Source organism: Urocitellus parryii, chromosome 4, assembly GCF_045843805.1.
Source record: "Urocitellus parryii isolate mUroPar1 chromosome 4, mUroPar1.hap1, whole genome shotgun sequence".
In the NCBI taxonomy this organism is placed as follows: Eukaryota; Metazoa; Chordata; class Mammalia; order Rodentia; family Sciuridae; genus Urocitellus; species Urocitellus parryii.
This window is the reverse complement of record NC_135534.1, coordinates 588,700-611,817: the sequence shown is the minus strand read 5'-3', so window position 1 is coordinate 611,817 and position 23,118 is coordinate 588,700. Positions and strand designations below refer to the sequence as shown.

The following is a 23,118-nucleotide window of genomic DNA, read 5'->3' as shown; positions in this document are numbered from 1 at the left end:
CTAGTCAGACATGGGTCCTTGTTCTTAAAGGGCCCTGGGGACGCGCAGAATCCCAGCTTTGCCGCCCTACTTGCAGGGAGGGGTGGTCTTGGGCTAGGACTGTGGCCTGGCTGGGCGCAGTGGCCATGGCGGCCGGGAGGGGGAGCCGAAGCCCGAGAGCCAGCCCAGGCCTGGGGGCGGAGCACGCGCGGCGCAGAGCGGACGCGCCTCCCTGCCTAGGTGCAGGCCGGGTGCGCGGCACAGCGGGGAGGCGAGCGCGGCGGAGTGCGGGTGAGTGCCCGGAGGGTGGGTCTCGTGGTCGCCCACCTGAGCGCAACTGGGCTGCGAGGACAGAGGGTGTCAGAGTGGCTGGGTGAGGTGACAGCTGCCCGGACAAGGCGGCCCCGGTAGGGCCCAGCCCGGCGGATGCTCGGATCCACCATCGCCAGGGTGTGGGAGGCCGTGCTCGGCCCCGCGGTTCCGGGCGCGCTCCCTGTGCACACGTGTCCACGTGTCCCCGCGGGGTGAAAGCCTAAGCTGGAGCTCGGGAAGGAGGAGCCAGGCTGTGGGGGGCGCACACATGGGACCTCACGGATCTTGCGTGCACATGTAAATGGCCAGAATCCGGGTCATCAAGGCCAGCTGAACCCCAGCTACGGAGTAGGGTCTGAGCTTGCCTGGATCACAGCATGCAGCCTTCCACCCGGTCCTCCTTTGTCCCGGGTTGGTGTTCTTCACAATTGGAGACCCTTTCAGGGCCCTTCCAGCCAGCAGAACAGAAAGACCCTCCCAAGAGGAAGGCTGGAGGAGGTTGAACCGGTTCCCACTCTTGAACCTTGGCCCCATAGCCTTTCTCAGGGGTAGGGGAAGCTGGGCAGCTTCATTAGGGAGATTTCACCCCTGTGGGTCAGGGAAAAAGCAGTATGGCCCTGCAGGGCCTGGGGGTGGCTTTTGTATGCCCCCTTGCTATCAGGCTGCCTGCAGCCCCGGGTACCTGACTGGAAAGTTGGGGTGGCCAGAATTGGCTCTGGTGCCTGCGGCCTGGCTGGGCTGCCAGGTTTCTGTGGCAACCGGGAAGGTGCTGGGGGTGGGACCTTGACTGACAGCTGTCTCAGGCAGGGTGGAACCAAGGAGTGAAGACAGAAAGGGGGGGGGGTTCAGTCCAGAGCCCCCTCCCAGTGCCAGTTTTTCCCAGGCAGAGCCCCTCACTGTCAGCTCAGTGGCTCCTCCCTGATGATCTGGCCTGCACTGCATGGTGTGGGGCACAGGGCTGACTCAGCCCTTGGGATGTGGGGGCCTGTGTCACTCTTCCCCTCCCCACTCCAGTTGGGCTGTGGTGTGCCTCCTGAGGTAGGATCTGGGGAGGAAAGGGGTTGCTCAGGGAGGCTGGGTGGGCTCACTCCATCCTGGAGGAAGGGCAGGGGCTCCTAGGGAGAGCTGAGGCTAGCAACGGGGTGAGCTGGCTGTGGCCAGACTATACCTGGAGGGGGTGGGGAGGGGTACAGAGGAGTCAGGCTGAAGTTCAGAGGTCAAGAACTGGGCTGAGAGAGGTAGTTCTCCACGGAGGCTCTGGGTGTGCCCGTGGTGACCAGAGCAGTGCTGGGAGTGTCAGCTTCCATGCCCTCTGGACCTGCCAGGTAAGCAGGGCCTGTGGAGGGCATCCAGTGACCTCTGAGACCCAGGCACCCTTCCCTGCCCTTGCCAGTGGACGGGCATGCCTTCCTGAATCCCACTGTCAGGTCCACTGACATTCACCTGCCTCAACAGACACACCACAGCTGAGCGTGTGCTGACACCTCTCCACAGGGTACACCTGCAGGTGCATGAAGGGTGCCGGGGCACAGAGCACCCCAGCCCCTGGGGTTCCAGAACCCTAGACAGATCCTGGTTCATCTCACAGGCTACAGTCAGGAACCCGCCCAGCCAGCCTGTGTCAGACCCCCTTGTCACCCAGTCCAAGGCCAGCCCTGCTCCTGAAGCAGTCTCACCCCTTCTCTTCCCTTCTCCTGAAGCTGCAGGGATCCCCAGCTTGCCCAAAGTGAAAGAGAAAGTCCCCCCCAGCCAGGCCCCGCCCCAGCCTGTGGCCAATCCCTAGGGCCCTTCCCTCCTCCCTTGGCTGGCAGCTCCTTATCTCCTCCCAGAGGCAGCTGGCTGGAGCCGTGGAGGAGCTCTCTGTGCACCTCAGGGGTAAGCAGGACCCAGCAGGTGGTGGGAGTGGTGGAGGGAGCCAAGGAGGCTGTGGACAGCCCAGCAAGGTGAAGGTCATGAGTCCTTGCAGGGCCCGAGGATATGAGCCAGCAGTATGACCCTGGGCAGCTGTGCTGGGGTATAAGCCAGCTGACCTCTGAGGAGAACTGGGGGAAACACAGAAAGTTGGAGCGGACAGACTCCAGGATTCCCTCCACAGTTCAGACTTTATGGCCATGTCCCCCATGGTGCCCCTGAAGCTGACGCTTGTCTCCCGAGTCCTGCTGCTAGTGGGAGAGGCCCTTTTCTCCACAGCCCTAGAGGAGATGGGGTCCTAAAGTCCCCTGGGGGCTAGCCATTTCCCAGGCAGCTCCCTCGTGCCTTTTGTTCCCGAGGCTCTCTGAGGTGCTGGTCAGCGAGTTCCTGTGTCTGGGAGTGAAACTCAGAGGTTGGAGAGGAGGGTGGGGAATGGGCTGGGTGTGGGTGGGCACTGTGCTTCCCTGGGGAGGAGACTGCAGTCCTGAGTGGGACTGTCATGGGGTTTGGGGGCTGTCCCTGGGATGGCCAAGTCCATCTGGGCAGCCATGAACTTCACCTAGGTGGGGGGTCCTGGGGTGAAGACCCCAGCCCCATCCTGAAGAGGGTAGGGGACAGCTGCCTCTGTTCAAAGCTGGGGAAATGGTCACCACAGTCCAGTCCAGGCTCAAGGTGCCACTGCTTCTCAGAGGTGCCTGGCCCTTTAAAAGCTGGAGCTTGCCCCTTGTGCACGTGAGCATGAGTGTGTGCATTTGTGAGCTTGTGCCAGCCGGAGACGCTGTGAGGAGGGCACTGAGGGGGAACCAGGTGGCCCCGGGGATGGGCCAGGTGGCAGCCACTTCCCCTCCTTCTGTTGTGCATCCTCAGGACATGTTAGGACTCCATTCTGGGGTGGGGGAGTGGGGAGCTTGACGCAGAGCCTGAGATGGAGGGTGGGGGAAGCTGTTTTCCACGATGGCCCCCCCTCCTGATTCCTGTCCCCTCTTTTTTCCAAGGCAGAAGTGGTGACCATTGCCTTGAAGCCCCCTGAACTGGAGGATCACCCCTGCACTTGGTCCTACCCTCCATCGCAGCTGCCGCCCCCCTTCTCCTGTCACCACCTCCATCTCCTGGTGTCCACCTCTCCTGCTCCTGCCCGGGTGTGCTTGAGTTAAATGGCTGATAAACAGATCAGGTCAGACTTGACCCCACCCTGGGCTTCAGCCCTAGCCACACACCCCCACCACAGGTGGAGGGAGTGTGTGCTGACCCTGGCCCTGCCTACACAGCCTGCCAGCAAAGCTCATCAATGGCGGCATCGCTGGGCTGATTGGGGTCACCTGTGTGTTTCCCATCGACCTGGCCAAGACCAGGCTGCAGAACCAGCAGAATGGCCAGCGCATGTACACGAGCATGTGAGTATGCCCCACCGGCAGTGTGTGGAGGCACGCAGGGAAGCTGTGCCTTGAGCCCTTTGCCATTTGATGGGGAAACAGGGCAGGACAGCCTGGAGAGACCCCTTCCAGGCCAGGAGTCAGTGTGGAGGCTTTTGACTGGCCTCTCTGTCAGCCCTGGACACTCCAGGCTGGGCAGGCAAGGAGCTGGCCAGCATCTGCACTGGAGAACAGGGGTCGCCAGCTGGCCCCCAGCTCACCCCTAACCCCTTTGGCTGCAGGTCTGACTGCCTTATCAAGACCATCCGCTCTGAGGGCTACTTCGGCATGTACCGGGGTGAGGCTTGGGCTGGGCTGGGCCTGGGTGGCACCTCCCATGATCTGGGCAGAGAGCATGGGCTGAGCAGTGTGGCTGAACCTGGGTGTGTGTGGTGGGGGTTGTCTGGGGTGCTGCTGCTCCTGTGTGGAGGTCATTAGCCAAGCCCTGGGTGAGCGGGGGTTGGATGACCAAGAGCTGGATCTCTGGTAAATAGCAGTTCTCAGCCCCTCTACTAGCACACTGCAGATGATCTGCCTCTCATGGCAGCTGCACCTGGAGACTGGGGGCATTATGCAAAGCCGCTCAGGAAGCAATCCCAGCAGAGCTGGATTTGCCCAGATGCTGTGCAGCCCTGAGCCCTGCACTGAGATGGGCTGCCCATCCCCTAGCTTTGACCAATCCAGGCCACACACACCTGTGGACTGCCAGGGGGCCTGGATTCTCCGGTCTGATCCCCTGCACCTGCAGCCGAGTAAGGCCAGTTCTTGCCGGAGTCAGACACATGGAGTTGGAAGGGGAGGGAAGGGGGCTAGGAGGAGGCTGCAGCACAGCCCAACCTGCTTGGTTCCTGCCTGCCTGGCACACACCAGCCTTAATGTGGGTGAGAGGGCAGAAGGCGGTGCCAGTAGTGCCTGGGGTGGGGCTTGGCTGACCAGGAGGCAAGTGCTGGCCCAGGGCCTCCCCAGCCCAGGCTGCTGAGCCTGTCCACCCCCACCAGGGCTTCCTATGTCTCCCCGCCAGCCCCATCTGACCCCCAAATGTCCCCCAGGAGCCGCCGTGAACCTGACACTGGTCACCCCTGAGAAGGCCATCAAGCTGGCTGCCAATGACTTCTTTCGACACCAGCTCTCCAAGGATGGGTGAGAGGCTCGGCCTTCCTGCTGGCTCTTGGGTGGCCAAGATCTGGGGCTTGGGGGCTGTGAAGAAAGTCAGCCCGCCAGCCGGCCCCTTTCTGACTTCTGTGACCTTGCAGGGTAGACTGACTAGCCTGTATGGGGAGACTCAAAGTGGACGCTGAGTCAGTGGCTGTTGGCCACCAGCCACTGACGGCTGCCAGGACTCGGGGGCGTCAACCAGCTCCCCCATCACTGAAGAGTAGGGATGCAAGGGGGACCCCCTTTCAGAGTACTCAGAACCGTAATTCTCATTTCTCTCTGTGAGAAGATGACCCCACTACCTTCCCCAGCCCCTGCCCTAGGAGCCATCTGTCTTTTTGGATGGTGTCTGTTGTTGGAGGCCTGAGGCTGGGGACCGTATCCTCAGGGAGCCACATCTGCTTCCACCACCCACACCCCTTTCACACCAGCCTCCACAGGCAGCCTATGGGGCAGGCAGTTCCTGCACATCTCCTCATGGCAGGTGGCCTCTCCACTATAGGCAGAAGCTGACCCTGCCTAAGGAGATGCTGGCTGGCTGTGGGGCAGGCACCTGCCAGGTGATCGTGACCACCCCCATGGAGATGCTGAAGATCCAGCTGCAGGATGCAGGCCGCATCGGTGAGGAGCAAGGGATAGGGTCAGCAGCCAGGCCTGTCCCCTGCCTCACCATGCCAGGAGGAAGAGACCAAAGCCCCTTTTTCACCAGCTGCCCAGAAGAAGATGCTGGCTGCTCAGGCCCAGCTCTCGGCCCATGGGGCCACCCAGCCCTCAGTGGAGGCTCCTGCTGCTCCCCGGCCCACAGCCACCCAGTTAACCCGTGACCTGCTGCGCAACCATGGCATTGCTGGCCTCTACAAGGGACTGGGGGCCACCCTGCTCAGGTGGGAGGGCTGGCGGGCAGGCTGGGGGAGGTAGAGGCCTACCTGCCCAGTCCCCCCTCTCCATAAGGACTACCCCTTCCATCCCTGCTTCCTCAGCCCCAAGGTCGGCTCCGCCCCTTCTCTGGGGAGGGTGGGGGGTGGCTACCCCTCTCCTTCCCCTCTTCCCCAGCCCAAGGTTGGCTCCACCCCTCCTCTCTGCAGGGACGTACCCTTCTCCATTGTGTACTTCCCTCTCTTTGCCAACCTGAACCAGCTGGGCCGCCCTGCCTCGGAGGAGAAGGCGCCCTTCTACGTGTCGTTCCTGGCCGGCTGTGTGGCTGGCAGTGCCGCAGCTGTGGCAGTTAACCCATGCGATGGTCAGAGCTCCCCTGGGCCCAGGCGGGGAGTGGGGCCGAGGGGCAGGGAGCAGGCTTCAGGCTGACCCACCTGTCCTCTTGCAGTGGTGAAGACTCGTCTACAGTCTCTCCAGCGAGGCGTTAATGAGGACACCTACTCTGGGTTTCTGGACTGCGCCAGGTGGGCCAGGCCCAAGGGGTGGGGGCTGGGGTGGGGGCTGGGCACCAGTTCTGACCCCCCCTCCCCCACAGGAAGATCTGGCAACACGAGGGTCCTTCTGCTTTCCTGAAGGGTGCCTACTGTCGTGCCCTGGTCATCGCCCCACTGTTTGGCATTGCTCAGGTGGTCTACTTCCTGGGAATCGCCGAGTCCCTGTTGGGGCTGCTGCAGGGCCCCCAGGCCTGAACCCAGCAGCTGCCCCTCCCCAGTCTGTTGGCTGTGGCCTGGGTTGGGTGCCAACCCAGGACTGAGTGAGAGAAGGTCTCCCCCATCCTGCATGGCCAACAGGGGAGGCTGGGGTAGGGGAGCAGGGTCCACATGGGTGGTGCACACAGAGATCCCCATGGGGTTCTGCAGGCACAACTATTGGGATCAACGTCTTATTTATGTAGAAAACGCAGAAATCTGCACATTCCTGGAGCCAATCCCTGACCCAGCCTTGCCCTGGCCTGAGCACCCCCAGGGGCAGAGCTGGTCTCTGGGCTGGGGGCCCTCAGGCCTGGGCTGGGCAGGCTGGACCCTACCCCCCAGGCCCCTGGCTCCTTTCTGAGGTTCTCCTGGTCTACAAAGGGGACCTGCACAAACCTATTTATTGAAACTGCTGCGCCCTCGTGGCCCTGCCTGTCCTTCCGTCCATGGTCCATACCCTCTTGCTGCTCTCCTCTTGGCCAGGATTCCACTCTGCCTCTTCCCCACATAGCTCTGGGAGTCCCAGGTGGGGAGCCACCGTGAGTTCTGATTCCAGGACAAGCCCCCCTCCCCCTCCCACTGTGGGATCTTCTGGTGAGCCACTCAGTCCCACCCCAGGCCAGGCCAGGCCAGGCTCAGGGTCTCTGCTTGGGGGGTGGGGAGCAGGTTTGCCTGCCAGCCTTCTCATGGCCTCTGGGGAGGCACCGTGTGCACCCCAGACCCTCTGCTGACCCCATACAAAATTTCTCCATCCTCTCTTCTGAGATCCCATCCCTGGACTGAGATTTGTCAGGGGAGAGGGTGGACAACAGGGCCAGTATAAAGCCTGGGGCACCTGCTCTGCTCATGGGAAAGGGGTGGAAGCTGCTGCCCCAGTCCTCCCAGGGTTTACCCTACTCTTTGGGCCTCTAGTTAAGGCCCCTGACCACACTGAGAAAGTCCCCCCTCCCAGCCCTGGAACCCCCTGTGTTGTGAACTGAGGCAGGCTCCCTATCCTGCCCCAGCCATGTGATTGTGTTGGTGACTGATCCTGATGTGCTGGTGCTGTGTCCCCAAAACCTAGCTCCCTCTGTGGAGGCCCCTTCCCAGTGACACTACCTGGGCTCAGGTCTGGGCCCCCAGTTCACGGTTGCTCCTGGGAGCTCCCTCCCATCATGTCTGTACCTTGAAAGCTGCTGCTGCTGCTTACAGAATTATGTATTTTTTTTCTTTTGAAGAGTTTTAAGGAGTTGTAACTTTTTGTGTCTTGTCACGTAAAAGGGTAAATAAATATTCTAAATAGAACTCTCCTTTCTGGAAGTCTTTTTGGTGATGGGGCGGGAAGGGCAGTCCTCGCCTCCCCAGGCAGACCTAGGTCTGCCCATCCCACCAGCCTAGGGGAACCCAGGAAGAGGGGCCGGCGGGGCCTCCCCACTGCCCCGAGATGTGGATGGGGTACAGGAAATTAGCCTGGGCACCTCTCCTCGCTGACCCTGGGCTCCGGGTCGAGAGCAGAGCTGGGTTAGGGACCCCAGAGTTCCTAGCGGCGTGCCGAGCACGGGGCGGAGCTCCGATGACGTGGCTGCAGTCGCTGCTGCCCGCCCCGCCCCGCCCTGCGCTGGTCCTTGCGTCCCGGAGCCCAGAGCAGTGCATTGTGGGAAACTCCTGGGCTCTCCGACGCGTCCGCAGCCGCCACCCGCTGTCGTCCGGCGGAGGGAGCGCTCAGGGCCGAGCCAGGAACCCGACCAACTGCGTAAGGCGGTAGGCTCTGCCTCGGGTGGGTGGAATGGGGCGCTGGGTCTGGTGGGCAAGCAACGGTGCCCTGGCCTTGAAGGTCACTGGGATTGCGCGCAAACCCCTTGCTCTCCCGGGGTCAGCAGCTCCGGGAGGCAGTCAAGGGGACATAAGTGCGAGCCGAAAATAATGAGGGGAAGTCAATTTTCTGCCCTTTACAAAGGATGCTCAGCAGCTCGGCCTCCTCCAGCAGCTGGGCCCCCTCCAGAACTCCAGATGTGGGAGGAGCAAGGGTTTCTTAAAAGTGGAGCAGCTGCCAGGCCTCTCACCGGGACATGCCATCCCGCGCTTGACATTCAGGTGACCTTCAGTGTGGTCACTGGGCCTGGCGGGGATGGGGAACCTGCGCTGAGCCTCCCAAACTGGCTCTCCTTTTCGGCGGGGCACTTCTCATCCTTTCAGGGTGAGGCAGGCAGGTGGCTCTGGGTCTTGGGGCCGGGAGCTCTCTCCCCAGCCAGACATTGACAAATGGGCAAGTCCTTTCCTACAGCACAGGCCCCCAGGGCTCATGCCAGAGGACTCTCTGCCCCCAGAGGCAAGCACCGCTTTAGGCTCAACAGGGACTTCTTACCCTTGAGCTAAGCCCAGTATAAAGAGAAGGCACCAGAAGCTGGCAGGGGCAGATGGCCACCAGGAGGCACAGCCTGCGGTTGCCTCTGGGAGAGACCTTGGCTTTATCACATCAGGTCCTTGTAGTCTAAAGGCCTGGGGCCAACTCCCACCTGACAGCTGCCTGGGAGCCCAGACTTCCTTCATGTGGACCCTGGCCAGGCGCCCCGGCATCCCCTTTGTGAAACAGCAGTGCCTGCTGAGAGGTGATGTGTTAGGACTCAGAGCTGTCCCTGCCACCAGGACTCCATCTCCCTCCTTGACCAAATGCTCCCCTTCCTGGATTCTCCCTTCCCCTCAGGGCTTTTCTACCTGTGACCAATGGGATGGATACAACATGTCCCTGGCAAGACATGTTTACTAACGAGGATCTCATCTGGCCCCTCCTTGCCCCATCTGGACTAAGTCCACATCCCTGCCCCAGTGGCTGGAGGGGCTTACCTGGGAGTGACTGGGAGTAGATAGAGACCAGGCCTTGGCAGGAGGGTCTGAAGCCCACAGGAGGCTCCTAAGGTTAAGGCTTCTGGGGAGTCCAAGGTCCTGAGAAGTCCCCAGGGGTCAAGGTAGTGAGGGCTACACAGGAGGGGACCTCATCTGTTCCTTGCCACAGCCTGGCTTGTGTCTCCCTCCAGGCCCATATAATGCCCAGGGGCAGGCTGTCCTGAGACACTGTGGTCTGGACCCTGCCTGTCCCACTCGCCCCCACCCAGCTGCCAGCACCACCTGCCATGGAGTCCAGGGGAAAATCGGCCAGCAGCCCCAAGCCAGACACCAAGGTGCCTCAGGCCACGGCTGAGGCCAAGGCCACCCCGGCTGCGGATGGGAAAGCCCCTTTGACCAAGCCCATGAAGAAGGAGGCCCAAGCAGAGAAGCAGGAGCAGCCGGCAGCCCCCGTTCCGGCTCCTGCCAAGAAGACCTCAGCCAAGGCAGACCCTGCCCTTCTCAACAACCACAGCAACCTGAAGCCGGCCCCCACAGCAACCCCGGCCCCCAGCAGTCCTGACGCAGCCCCAGAGCTCAAGGGTCCTGGGGATGGAGCAGAGGAGGAGTCTGCTGCTGGAGGGCCAGAGGGCCGAGGTCCATGGCCCTGTGAGAACTTGACCCCCTTGCTGGTAGCTGGGGGTGTGGCTGTGGCAGCTGTGGCCCTGATTCTTGGTGTGGCCTTCCTGGCCCGGAAAAAATGATGCCTGATGTCCAGGTGGGGGCACAGAGCCACTTTCTGTGCAGCCCTGGGAGTCCACTGCATGCGAACCCTCACAGACCTATCTACACACATCACATATATGTATCGATATACACATCATCACAGCAGGAGAGATGGACAGCCCACCATCAGAGAACAGGGCCTACCTCTGAGGCCAGCACACTCCTTTCAGGCTCCAGGGCAGAAGCAGCCTGGGCTCTGGGCTTATAGGGCAGGGAAGGTGGAACTCCAACACTGGGTAGAGGACTTGGCCTGGGACAGGCAGCTGGGAGCAGTGAGGAAGTCCAGTTGGTGGAGTGGGCTGCACTTTGTGGGGACATCAAAGGACATGGCTATTTCACTCTCCCCACTTCTGCTCCAAGTACTGCTGAGGGGTCTGTTTGAGCCTGATGTAGGTACTGACGTGACATGGGTGGTCACAGCTGCAGAGCCACCTCTGCCCACTGCCTGCCGCATGCCCTGGCTGGGAGAAGATAGGGTTGGTCTTGGGAAGTGGTCCCCAAAGTTTGTTTTCTCCAGCTTGTGCCCCAGGGAAGCCCAAGGCTGGGACCACCATACTTTCCGTCCACTTCCTGCTCAGTAGGACAGTTATCCTGGGGAGTGGCTGACAGCCTGGCAGAGAGCTGGGGGGACATTGAGAACCCCAGTCCACATCTGTGTCTGCCCAATACCCCCAGCAGACTGCCCGTCCCACCCGCACCCAGTGTCCCGAGTCTGAAGCGTATACATGCAATAACAGAGTAGAGCCACTTGGGGTGACGTCACCCACCTCACTGCCCCTCTTCACCACTTCTGGTTCCAGTGACAGTTGGCAGGCTTCCAGAAGGTAGCAGTGGGCACTGTGGGTACACTGCCCTCACCTGGCCAGCAGCTGCAGGAACGCTGGGCCTGAGTGGAGGCTGAGTCTGGAATAAACTCTGTTGTCTGAGGGCTGGGTTGGCATCCTCACCTGTGTGCGCCTGGGAGGGGCAGAGGTAGACCGGCGCCCTGGGCTTTCCAGATCAGGTAGGAAGTCCCCGGCCCCCTGCTAGGCCCTGCCTGCTACCTTCATACCCTTGGTCCTAGTGGGCTCTACCCACAGCCCCACCCAGACCCTGCCCCATCCCGGATACCCTGACTCCAGATGGACAGCTAAGTGTTTGGACTGCTGGCCACAGTCCTTTCTGCCGTGAGCCCCATATCCCTGGAGGAGTGCAGAAGAGGCCTCGGGAGGCTTACTCTCCATCTTCTGGCCACCTCTTGTCCACAGCCCCGAGCCCACTCTGACCTGGTGTATACTGGTGGGAGCTGCCCGTGTCCCGGCTGCAGGTGATGCTGGGCCCAAGTGCTCTTTGGGCTCCATCAGCCTGGGCCCCTTGGCCCCACCACAGAGGCAGCTCCACAAGTCTGGTTTGGGGGAAACACAGCTGTCTCTTCCTCCTGGCCCTGCAGGTACCCACCCTCTCCAGGGCAGCAGACCCATTCACGCAGTCACATCCCAGGCAACTCTGTACCATAGGGTAGAAACACCCCGGGGACCTGCCACCCTGGCCCAGAGCCATCCCTGCAGTCTCCTCCTACCACCACCTGCACTACGGCTCTTCCTCCAACCCAGGAGCCCCCATGCTCACGCGGTAGCTTTCAGCTTACCTGCCCCACAAGTCCCAGGCTGCACTATGCCCAGGAACCACCCCCCAGCCCTGTCCCTGCACTTGCACCTTCAGACAGGCAAGTACTTTTTCTGACCCTTCAGGAGGTAGCAGAGGTGACTGCAGATAGGCCCTGCCCTTGGCTGGCCACGGGGTAGTCCTTGAAGGCTGCCACTCCTTTTTCTCATTGTTCTCTGTCAAAGAGCATTTAGGTCATAAAGCCTGGAAGGGCCTGGGTCTGGAATCTCCCCCCAAGATCCCTGTATTAAAGGACTGATGCCCGCTATGGCACTATCAGAGGCAGGTTTCATGCGAGGCCTGCAGGTCAGGGGAGGGGGCAGTGGGATCAGTAGCTCTCTACTCTTGTTGAGGCCAGCAGTTTTGCTCTGCCCTGTGTGCCCACAGCCATGTGCTGTCCTGACTCAGGCCCACAAGCAACAGAGCAGCTGACCGTGAACTGAAACCTCCGAAACTGCAAGCCAAATACACATTTCTTTCTTTTTTCGGGGGTGGAGGGTACCAAAGATTGATCACAGGGGCCCTTTACAAGCACTGAGCCACACCCTATTCCTTTTTTCATTTTCTGAGATAGCACCTTGCTAAGTTGCGTGGGGCCTCATTAAATTGCCCAGGCTGGCCCAGAACTTGCAATCCTCCTGTGTCAGCCTCCTGAGCTGCTAGGATTAAGGGTGTACACCACGGTGCCTGGGCAAATAAACCTTTTCTCTTTATAAGATGGTGACTTCAAGTCTATGAGTGATGGAAAGCTGACCAAGGAGCCTTCCTCAGGTCCTGCCTTACCTGGCTCTCACAGTGAGAGTTTTCCTTTCCATGCTCCACTGTTTCTCTGCTGGCTGGAACACCTTCTCCTTCAAGTGGGAGCCTGTGAAGCACTTGCTGGTAGATGCTTTCCCAGCTGGTGCTGATGCTCCGTCTCCATGCTCCTGGAGCAGAAGCTGGGAGACCCAAGTTCCACAAGCCTAACACTGCCCCTTCTCCTGGAACCCTTGTGGAGGACACGCAGCCCAGCTCCAAACCACTGGACACATGGGCTCTGTGTGCAGCAGGCCAGGGCTTGTCTCTCTCCCCTCAGGAGACGATGGCCCTGCCCCAGGAGGTGACAAGGCCAACCTCCTCCCATGGTGATGCCATTAGGCCTCATGCTTCCCAGCAGCTTGGTCCACATCTCGTTTCCTCCCTTCTTTCTGACTCCCCACTTGTGCTAGTTCCTGGCATCCCCTCCAGGGGACGTTAGAGCTGGGCAGTGAGGTCCCTGGGGCCTGGAGACGTTCCAGTGCCCAGCTTCGCTTCGTGGGCCCTACACCTGAGTGACACAGGGGGCCTTCCTCAAAGGAAAAGGATTCTCAGGGACACCCAGGGCTGGTTCTAAATTAGTTTTATTACAGAATGACTTAAGGTCTAAACAGATCCCAGATGTGGAAAAACACTGAATGTATAAGCCTACACACGTATGGTCAATCACAGAGAGAAGCCCAGGAAATAAGAAAACCAAGGTGGGGCGCATTAACTTCAGGGACAGAGGTGTCCATTGGTGGGGCGCAGTCAGAGAGGCCCCAAGCTACACCCTACCAGGTTCTGTGGGATCTGAGCCCCACCACCTTGTGGGATGAGTCCATAACAGGCATGTGGGCCCACTATTTTCCTCTCTAGCATCTCAGTGACCTGTCTCTGAATGCCTGGACATGTCCTGCCTGGTGTCTTGGCCCCCGCAGGGAGGGCTGCTGAGCTGAGCAGGGCCGTGCCTTCCGGATCAAGGATCTATCTGAGGCTCCTTGATGGGAACACACCTCGCAGCGATGCAGGCATGGCTTCCCCAATCTTCCTGGACACCATCCTAGGTACGTGGGTCAGGGGCAGGAGGTGAGTCGGAGGTAAGTTCCACCACCCTGCAGCCTCATGGCACCCTGAGGCATGAGGCATGTTCCCTGTCCTGATGTCCTGCCTCCTGGTCTATCACCCCATCAAGGGCCACAAACACGACCACCCACAGGTTGGTCATCTTCTGGCCAGGCCTGCCAGCAGGGCAAACAGTACATTCAGCTATCCTGCGTGGTACTGTGGGTACCACTGCAGGTGCCGGCAGCCTGTACCGTGACCTGTGCTGGGTCTGTCACTCACAGGTGCTGGTGTTTACATCTCCACACTCCAGCCCAGCCGCAGCCAGACCACAGCCTAAGCCTGATCCCTCAAGGGAAAAGACCTGTGTGGGCACTGGGCCACCCCAAGGGCTTCCTCTGGCCTCGAGGCAGACCCCCTCCCAGACAATCTACCTGGTTGTCACCTGGTCATTAAAGAGGGGAATTGGGGGGCTGGGGTTGTGACTCGGCGGTAGAGCACTTGCCTAGCATGTGCAAAGCCCTGGGTTCAATCCTCAGCACCACATAAATATAAATAAAATAAAGGTATCGTGTCCAACTACAATTAAAAAATAAATCTTAAAAAAAAAAAGAGGAATTGGGGGCACCACTGTGTGTGGGGATGTTCTCAGGACTGTAGCGCAGGCCTGTAATCCCATCCACTTAGAAGGCGGAGGTAGGAGAATCACAAGTTTGAAGCAAACTTGGGCAACTCACAGAGACCCTGTATCAAAATGAAGTCTCACTAGGTTTAATCTCTGGAACTAAAAAAATAAACTTAAAAAAAAAATAAAAATATGTACTTGCATAGCATGCACAAGGCCCTGAGTTCTACTCCCAGCACCGAAGGAGGAAAAACAGACAGACAGACAAAAAAAAAAAAAAACAAAACAAAGCACTGGGCAGACAGAGCTGGTAGTGCCATGGGACTTGCGGGATGGTCAGGAGTCTGGCACCGAGGAGTCCCTGCTCGGCAGGCACAGGGAGGGGTGCCAGAGTGAAGTCACCCAGGACATCCTGCAGCATGGAAAGTCCTGCAAGGCAGAGTATTCCTGGAAAGGCCCTGGCCCTATCCTTGCATCCCAGCAGGAACCAGTTCTAGAGACAGCAAAGGAACAATGATCCTCTTCCACGCCTCTCCCTTGGTGCAGGGTGTACCACAGTCCCTGCGTTCCTGTGGCCTGGGGTCTCAGACACAGGCAAAGCCCCAGCCTTGAGGGCACTGCCACTTCCTCCAGCAGACAGAACTCCGGTCCCCAGCCCCAGACTCCCCCTTCACCTCCCCTCCCTGGTACTCACCACTAGGTGGATCAGGTCCTTGAACAGCAGCAGCACCATGCCCCAGAGAGCCACATCCAGGGTGTAAGTGCATGAGCCTCACAATCAAAACCTCCAACTTGACACTGGGCAAATGCCTTTGGAGGAGGCTCAGTAGGGAGGATGGGGAGGGGGTCACTTACCAAATGCAGCCCCAGACACCCCTCATCATGGGGCCATGGACCCAGAATCCCTGAGACTCCTTGCCCCAGTCTGGGACAGTTCCCAGGAGATACCACCCAGGCCTGGGCTGCTGGCCACAGACCTGTCTGGTTTTCAGAGGCCCCCTGTGTTCTGCCCTGAGAATAACTATGTGCCCTCTACTCCCCCAAAACAGCCTCATCATGCCTAGGGGCCAGCCTACAGGGCTGCTACTCAGGGAGTTGTGGGGGTACCGGCTCAACCCATGGGAACAGGAGGTCCCTGGGGGTAGATGTGCTAGCACAACTGGGTGGGCACATCAGGGATACTGATCAGCAACAGACTGCCTGATGGGCACCCCCACTCCAGGGCTTGACCCTAGGGAATGTGATAGGGCCCCAGGGGGTCATTTTGGCATTTCCTTACCACTGACCCCAGATGAGGAGGAGCTGGTCTTAGAATGCTGGATGTGGCCTGTGGCTAGCTGCTCCTCTCAGTGCCTGGTTGGAACCGCCCTCCCTCACACCTGCACCTGTGCCAGCCTAGAGAGTGGGCATTGCACCAACTCTGAGCACTGTACAGGCTAGCCGCACTGGAAGCCCAGGATGCTTACAGAGACAGGTCACTGTGGACAGATATCATGGACTCAGATTTGTGTCACTCTCTCCAGGGTGAGACTGCTCAGCTCTGCGGATCATATGGCAGGTACCCTGCCCCAAGCAGACACTCAGTGCATACTATCACCAGTGGGCACAGCGCTTCATGTATGTGCACATGCCAGCCTTGCTGCAGGGTCAGGATGGGCCTGGGCTTCCTCCTCATTCTCTTCTTTAGAGCCTAAGGAGGCCCAGAGTTTGAGGCAGTGGCATGGCAGCCACCTCAGGAGAGCACCTGGAGCCTCAGCTCCTCGGGATGACGTCCTCAGTTCTGCACCAGAGGTAAGCTCAGCCAGCTTGGTTGTGTTAGGAACACCTGAGGGGCAGTACAGGACAGGTGAGTGAGCAGGTAGACCCTGCAGCTCCCAAGTGCCACCAATGAGCACTTGTAGGGCATGCCCCTTCCACAGACCCAGAAACTTTCCAGTGGCTAAGTCCAGCCTCTGGTCTGACCTCAGACCTGTGAATCTCCAGCACAGGACACTAGGTGGTAGGCTCAGGTCTGTTCCTCTTCCCAGCCCTACCCTCAGCTCTTCCTATGCCAAAAGCCCCAGCTTCCTCTTGGCTGCAGAGCTGGAGGCCCCGTAGTGGATGAGAACAGGGGCTCCTGGCCCTTTGGTGGGTGGTCAGGAATTCCTCCTTTGGACTGGGCTGGGCAGGAGGTAGAGGCCAGTGGTTGGGGAGGTGATGCGTGCCGGGGTGGCTCCCTGCCCGGGACTCGGCCACTCGGGCTGTTTCCAATCACAAGTTTCCCTAGTTGGAGCAGAGCTTGGAGAAGCAGTGGTACTGGCGGAGCCACCCCTTACCAGCCAACCAGCTGGGGCCAGCCTCCCTCCCTCTCAGCCCAGGACTTGAACACCACCTACCGGTTGGCCAACCCGCTGGACACCCGTGCAAGTGCAGCGGAGGGGGAACCGCCCTGAGCTTGGCCCCTACCCCCGGCGACCCTCCCCACGCCTCCAGCACCCTGGAGACATTCCCTTCTCGGAAAAGGGCACTACCCACCCCCGTCTCCCCGCGCGCACGCAAAATCCGAGGGACCGCGAAGTCACAACGGCTCTGAGGTGACAGGCCTGCCCCTGGGGTGAGGTCCCCGCCGCCACACCCGGCTCCACGGCCCTCACCTCCGGACGCGGCGGCCGCCAGTCTGCCGCAGGGTCTGGGCCCCGGGTCCACGCTGCCGCCCGCTCGGCCCCGCCGGCGCTGGCGGCAGAGCGAAGGGACCGGGGCCGGCTGCGTCGACCCGGGCCCGCGGACTCGGACGCCGCAGGGTCCGGGGGTCCTCGAGCGGGTTCCGCTGGGGAGGCCTGCGCCGGCGGCCGCGAGCCCGCGCGCCGAGACAGGTGCGCATGCGCCGTGCGGCGCGTGGCCTGCGCGCTCCGGCGGCGCGCCCCGCTCCGCTCCGCCCCGCGCTCGCACGCGCCCTCGCCAGCACGCGCGCTGGCGGGCGTCGTCCGGTGACCATGGCGTCCGAGCGGCTACCCAGCCGGCCCGCCTGCCTCCTGGTGGCCAGCGGCGCCGCGGAAGGTGCGTGGCACGGGCGCGACCCTCGGGACCGGGACCCTCCGGACCTCACGCGGGCCTGGGGTGTCTGCAGCGGGCTGCGGCGGGGAAGGTGGCGCCGGCCCTCGCGGGCCCCGGGTCCGGGCTCGGCCTCGCGCTCGCGCAGGACGTGCTCCGCGCCGAGGCTGCTCGGCTGGGCAGAACCGCAGGGATTCGCCCAGACAGGGGTTCCGCTGCCCGCGCCCTGGGTCCCCGGCAGGCACCCAAGTGCCCGGCGGGGGAGGGCCGAGCGCGCGATTCCTTCGTGGGTCCTCTAGGAAGTGACCAGCCCAAGGTCACGTTACGGGGGCTAGGGGACCGTCACGGAGGTGGGGGATCGGGGCCTGCTGAGCTCCGGAGCCCAAGTGAGGCGCCCCCGAAGGAGGCTGGAGGAGCCCAGAAGGTGTGGGTTGAGAATCTCCAGAGGCTCTGGTCTGAGCGCCAGGCCTGCTGTGGTCCAGGAAGGGAGTTGAGGACGTGGGCCTGGACGGCTCTGAAAAGTCCAGCGGGCTCGGTGGGCCGTGGACGGGACGGGTAGGGAGTGAGAGTAGGAAGAACTGCGTGGGCAGAAGCTGGGAGTGGTTTGAGGAGGTTGGCTGTCTTTGCTACGTGGACATTTTGCAGTCAATGTGTTAACTAACAAGAGTGCATAAGGAAGAAAATGAGGTTCGGGGATTGGGTCCCGGGATTGAACGAATGTACAAGTCACAGCACTGTAGCTGGGCTGAGACAGGTCTTTAATCCCAGCGACTCAGGAGTCTGAGGCAGGAGGATTGCAAGTTTGCTGTCTGCCTGGGCAACTTAGCCAGCAGGCCGTGTCTCATATAAAAAATAAAGAAGGCTGGGAGTGTAGGTCGGTGGTAAAAACACCCCTAGCACCAAAGGAAAAGAGGGAGGGAGGAAAAGGGAAGAGAAGAAGGCATTAGCACCTTAGAAGGTGATGTGGGTCTGCATTCCCTGGTAGTGGAATGTTGTTCTTCCCCGTGGGCCTAGAGGCTTCTCTACCTTGCAGGCCTTGCCCCCCCCCCCAATGTAATCCAGGGCCTCCTGCATCCTAGGCAAGCCTTGACCACTGAGCTACTTCTTCAGCCCAGCCTTGTTCCTTTTGGAAAGGTCCTTTGGCAGGCAGAAGCCCAGAGCTCAGTGGAGGAAGAGACCCTGGGCCTGGAGTGTCCTTCCTCAGGCCAGGATACCCAACGCTGTCCCTTTGCCTCTTGCTGCAGCCACACCTCCATGGGAGCAAGCTTTGCTCACTGTCTCTCTTTCCTAGCCAGGGTACCTTGGACCCTGGTGGTTCTGCAGGGAAAGAGTTGAGTAAAAGGGAACCCATACTTGGGTTTTCCCTTGGAAAGGCCTGTAGTGGCTGTGTGAGAGAAGAGGAGGGTGTGGGCAGTTGAGGTGGGCTATTTCCTGCCCCCAATTTAGTTGGGGCCTGAGGGTCGAGGTTGAGGTGGCCAGCTTCAGGGAGAGCAGGCCCCAGGGCAATGCTGAGCTGCTGGTCAGCTGGCAGGTCTCTGGTCAGGGCTGGCAGAGCACAGACCTGGCTGTACGCCTCTGATCGCATCGTCTGAGCTTCAGCTTCCTGGACTTGAAGGGCTGCTGTCCTGTCCAAGGGCTGTAAGAGGTGGGCCTTGGAGTGGGAGAGAAGGGATACTCCTCAGGGCGGTTCCAGGACCAGGAGAGGAATACCTGGGCAGCCTCCTGGGGTGGGGGTGGGGGTGGGGGTACCTAGCAGAACTGTTCTCCTGCAGGAGTGTCAGCTCAGTCCTTCCTCCACTGCTTCACGCTGGCCAGTGCTGCCTTCAACCTGCAGGTGGCCACTCCTGGGGTAAGTTCAGCCATCCGTCTCCAGTGGATACATGAGGTCCCCGCCTCTCTTGGGGTGAGGCCACAAAGTGCCACTGCTTCTTAGGAGTGGTGAGCCCTCTGCAGTTAGTATGACCCAGAGGGAGCTGGCTTGGGGTGAGGGGTCTGCAACAAAATCTGGTGGCTTCCTCCAAGTCCTGGTGCCCATTTCCTGGGCTCTGATGCCACAGAGGTGAGGGAGAATTTTTCCTTGTGGTCTGTTTCTACACATCTTCAAGTGAGAGAGGTTTGGTCCTGGTGCGGGGACTCTGAGAGAGGAGGGACATGCACAGATGTCTCCTCTAGGAGGAATTCGCTACCCGCTAGTGGTTGGGCCCAAGAGGGAGTAGGATGTGGTGGGCTACAGCAGAGACCTCCAGGTGCGTCAGCTCAGGTGTGGGACTGCCCTGGCTACCACACTGAGTCTGGCTCTGTGGTCTTTCCTCAGTTGTTTTTCTGGCGCCTGACCCATCTGTATGGCTGCTGGTGGGACAGGGTCATCCATGGGCGACCCCTGCCCAGGGCAGCCAGTGAAGCTGACTACATGATCAGGTGCCTCTGTACCGTGAGGGTCTACAGTGGGTCGGTGTGCTAGACTCCCTGTGAGCCATCAGTGGGATGATCCCCCGCCCCCATGCCAACCTTCAGCCTTTGGGCTCTGTTCCTACAGGGGAAGGCTATAGACTTCGTGGACGTGACTGAGAGCAATGCACGCTGGGTGCAGGACTTCCGCCTCAAGGCCTACGCCAGCCCTGCCAAGCTCGAGTCCATTGACGGTGGGCCGAGACCACTCCCTGCTGGGCTGACATGTTCCCCCTGCCCCCGGGTGGTGTGCTTAAGGGTTGGGGGTTCAGGTGGTTTGGGGTCTCAGTGCCTTTCCCTGCTTTGCCCCTGAGTCCACCCTGTGGCTGACCCTGAAGTGCTGTGACTGTCTAGGGGAGTTTCCAGTCCACATCCGGGCTCCAGGATTCCCGAGCTCCTCTGGGAAGGGGTGGTATGTGGAGAAGAAAAAGTCAAGCTTGGCACTTGGGAGTCTGCCTGGGGCCCCAGCCTGTAGTCTGTGTAGGGGAGCTACAAGTGATGCCATCTGGCCTGCATGGCAGAGAGGAGCCGTGGGTCCTGGTGGAGAGTCTTCCCTGGCCACACCCTTGTGACTGATACAGGGCCTCCTGGCCAGTGTCTCCCCACAGGTGCCCGGTACCACGCCCTCCTGATCCCCAGCTGTCCTGGGGCCCTGGCTGACCTGGCTAGCAGTGGGTCTCTGGCCCGAATCCTGCAGCACTTCCACTCTGAGAGCAGTAGGTGACAAGAAACTGGAGGATGGGTGGGCAGATGCTGGGTGGGGTGTGGTCATTTCTCCAGCCAGTTGGCAGGTTGGAAAGCCAGGCAGTTGTGACAGGCCAGTGGATGTGTGCTCTGCTCTTCACCCTGAGGGAGTGATCCCCCAAACACTGTGCTCTTTGGTCCCTTCTCTGTGGGCTCCCAAGGGGGTGAGTGGGGATGGGGGCATTATGAAGGGCACGTCAGTGGCTGGAGCAGGACATCCCTGAGGGACCAGCAGGCAGACAGCTCAGGGTTCCACCCAGTTCCTGGACCTGAACAGGCCATGGGTTTTTCTACCTTGGTGCCACACCAGTGCCAGGAGCCCTTGGGGAGGGTCTGGGTGATCCCATTACAGGGCAGGGGCACCACCTGGGAGTATCTTCCCCACCTCATAGGGCTTCCTCTGCAGGCAGGGCCATCTGCAGTCAGTTAATGGACCTGGGACTCCCTGGGGACCTTGCCTGTGCATGTACCTCAGCCCCCGAGCCTGAGGCCAAACCTAGTCCTGAAGTACGCTCTGGGCGGTGGCCAGGTGGCCAGTGCCTAGGGGAGCTCCTGGGAGGGGAGGGAAGCCCAGGCCAGCATCCAGGGCCTTGGGCGGCCTACCTGTTTACAGAGCCCATCTGTGCCATCGGTCATGGTGTTGCTGCCCTGTGCTGTGCCACCAGTGAGGACAGGTCCTGGGTATTCCACGGCTACAGCCTTACAGGGGTGAGTGCCTCAGGGACAGCCAGTATCCTCAGTCAGATTCCTGTGGGCGCTATGACGGCTGTCCCTCTGTCTTTTCTGAACTGAGCACATGGAAATAAGGGTGGGGGTGGACTGGGGCCTTTTGGGGTCAGACCCTCATGTGTGGGCTTTATGGGAGCCCAATAAGGGGCTCACCCCAAGGCTGCCAGCTCATCATTCTGTCGGGAAAGTCAGGCCTTCTAGCTGCAGTGGGTTTGTCTCCCAGGGCCACCCCTGGGGCAGGGTGGCTGGCCTTGCCCTGGTCTCTGGCCATCTGCCTCAGCAGCAGCCCCCACCTCATCTTGCTTCCTCACCACTGTGCGATGGGTGAGGGTCTCGTCTGATGCACTGTGGTTTGACCTACCTGACCCTGAGGGTCAACCTTTTGAATAGGGGTGGTGACCAGATAAGAAAAGAGTGGTTGGGGGCTGTGGGTCTAATTCAGCCCCCTGCCCCTGCAGCCCTCTGTGTATGAGCTCGTGAGGGCTCCTGGCTTCGCCCGCTTGCCACTGGTGGTAGAGGACTTCGTGAAGGACTCGGGTGCTGGCTTCAGTGGTGAGCTGGGTGGGCACCCCACGTCCACAGGAAATGGGTGGGGGTAACTTGCTGCATCCTGGGGAGCAGCCAGCCAGGCCAGCCCCCAGGTTGTGTGCCTGTAGACCCCTGTGGCTGGTGGCTCAGCCCCAGGCAGGCTGACGTGCAGATGACCACTGGACTCTGTCTGGTGCTCACAACCCCTCAGTGGCAAGAGTGAGTCTGGGGTAGGCAGCACCTAAGGCCTGTACCCTGGGTCCTCTTAGCCAGCGAGCCAGATGCTGTGCATGTTGTGCTGGATCGCCACCTGGTCACCGGACAGAATGCCAACTCCACTGTCCCTGCTGTGCAGAACCTGCTCTTCCTCTGCAGCGGCCGGTGAGTAGGTGGGAAAGGGCTTTGGCTGGATTCCTGCCTTGACTGGCCCCTCTCCCAGGCCATGTTGTGGTGTACACTATTGTGGTGTACACTACAGCTACCTAAGACTCAACCACATCTGTCCCCTAGGAAATAAGCCTGCAGGTGGACACTGCCTCTTTGCATTCATCTGGGCATCCCCCAAAGCAGCTGGACTTGCTCTTGTGTCTTCTGCTGTCCTCTGAGGACCCCACTGCTCCTGGGACTGTTATGCCTGCAGGAATCAGCCCTGAGGGTGTCAACTCTTGTGAGGACGATGCCCTTGGGTGCCATGGGTACTGTGCTGGCTGCTGGGTGGTCCTCAAGAATTGCAGGTTGCATCCCTGGGAGGACTGGTTAGAGTTCAGAGTGCTCACCACCCACAGGAGGGTGCTGGATGCAAGGGACCAGGGACAGGGGCCTCCTGTGATCAGCCACTGCCCTGCCCTTCAGCTGTTGGTAGAGGCTAAGAACTGGGCTGGCAGGCCAGAGCTTCCTCCCGTGTCTGACCCTGGCCAACGTGAACAGTTTTCTGGGAGCCACGTTTCCCACACTGGTTGAAATTGCCAGGAGTCATGCTGAAGAACTTGGCCTTCTTTTACCCCTTGCTGCTGTGGGTTTCTTTTTCTAGTGATGTTGGTGATTTGGGGGTGTAGGTTGGTGGTGGAGTACCACTGGGTTCAGTCTCCAGTACTGGGGGGCAGGGGGAAACAAGTGCTGTTTCCCTAAGCCTGCCCTCTGGTCTCTGGCCTCTGGCAGCTGAACCCCCAGCCCTTCCACATGCTCCACCTGGGTGGAGTGGCCATGGGTGGGCTCTGTGTAGGGGAATGGCATGAGTCCCTCCTCCCAAACCCTGGACAGGCCTCTGCTGGGAACGCCAGGTCAGTACACCACCACTTCCTCCTGGATAGAGCTTGTTTGCCGTCTGTCCTCTGGGGGAATCTGGCGAGCAGCCCATGAGCCCTGGAGTGGGTGCTCCCGAAGAGCTCAGTTCCTCTTGCCCTACACCTGGATCTCTGCCCCATCCCTGACCTGCCACAGCAGGCACCAGGGAGGCTCCCAGTGCCAGGGACCTGTGGGAGGCCCCTTGTCTAAGTGCAGAAGGAAGCAGGTCACCAGGACCCCCCAGCCCACACTGGGAAGTTGT

General features: G+C 60.4%; 3 protein-coding genes across 15 annotated transcripts; all 3 read left to right on the top strand.

Moving 5' to 3' along the window:
- The first annotated feature begins 203 nt into the window (after positions 1-203).
- Positions 204-7,653, top strand: Slc25a22 (solute carrier family 25 member 22). 11 transcript variants are annotated; one of them, XM_026379382.2, is made up of 10 exons: positions 204-270; positions 3,202-3,376; positions 3,471-3,596; positions 3,857-3,912; positions 4,664-4,754; positions 5,272-5,390; positions 5,479-5,653; positions 5,855-6,009; positions 6,094-6,169; positions 6,241-7,653. In XM_026379382.2, exons 2-10 carry the CDS (start codon positions 3,357-3,359, stop codon positions 6,392-6,394), a joined length of 972 nt encoding a protein of 323 aa, XP_026235167.1. In that variant the 5' UTR covers positions 204-270; positions 3,202-3,356; the 3' UTR covers positions 6,395-7,653. The 11 variants fall into 11 exon arrangements, with proteins under 11 accessions (XP_026235167.1, XP_026235169.1, XP_026235176.1 ...); XM_026379384.2 differs by having other exon boundaries at positions 205-270; positions 3,198-3,376; XM_026379391.2 differs by lacking the exon at positions 204-270 and adding an exon at positions 1,189-1,329 and having other exon boundaries at positions 3,198-3,376.
- A 388-nt stretch (positions 7,654-8,041) lies between these two features.
- On the top strand, positions 8,042-11,074 carry Cend1 (cell cycle exit and neuronal differentiation 1). 3 transcript variants are annotated; one of them, XM_026379377.2, is made up of 2 exons: positions 8,042-8,129; positions 9,412-11,074. In XM_026379377.2, the coding sequence occupies exon 2, from the start codon at positions 9,508-9,510 to the stop codon at positions 9,961-9,963; it is 456 nt and encodes a 151-aa protein (XP_026235162.2). In that variant the 5' UTR covers positions 8,042-8,129; positions 9,412-9,507; the 3' UTR covers positions 9,964-11,074. The 3 variants fall into 3 exon arrangements, with proteins under 3 accessions (XP_026235162.2, XP_026235163.2, XP_026235164.2); XM_026379378.2 differs by having other exon boundaries at positions 8,051-8,137; XM_026379379.2 differs by having other exon boundaries at positions 8,102-8,129; positions 9,490-11,074.
- Positions 11,075-17,015: 5,941 nt separating this feature from the next.
- Positions 17,016-22,578, top strand: Gatd1 (glutamine amidotransferase class 1 domain containing 1). The gene is made up of 8 exons (XM_026379394.1): positions 17,016-17,129; positions 18,896-18,972; positions 19,660-19,765; positions 20,180-20,287; positions 20,929-21,023; positions 21,503-21,596; positions 21,842-21,953; positions 22,083-22,578. Exons 1-8 carry the CDS (start codon positions 17,066-17,068, stop codon positions 22,087-22,089), a joined length of 663 nt encoding a protein of 220 aa, XP_026235179.1. The 5' UTR covers positions 17,016-17,065; the 3' UTR covers positions 22,090-22,578.
- Positions 22,579-23,118: the final 540 nt, after the last annotated feature.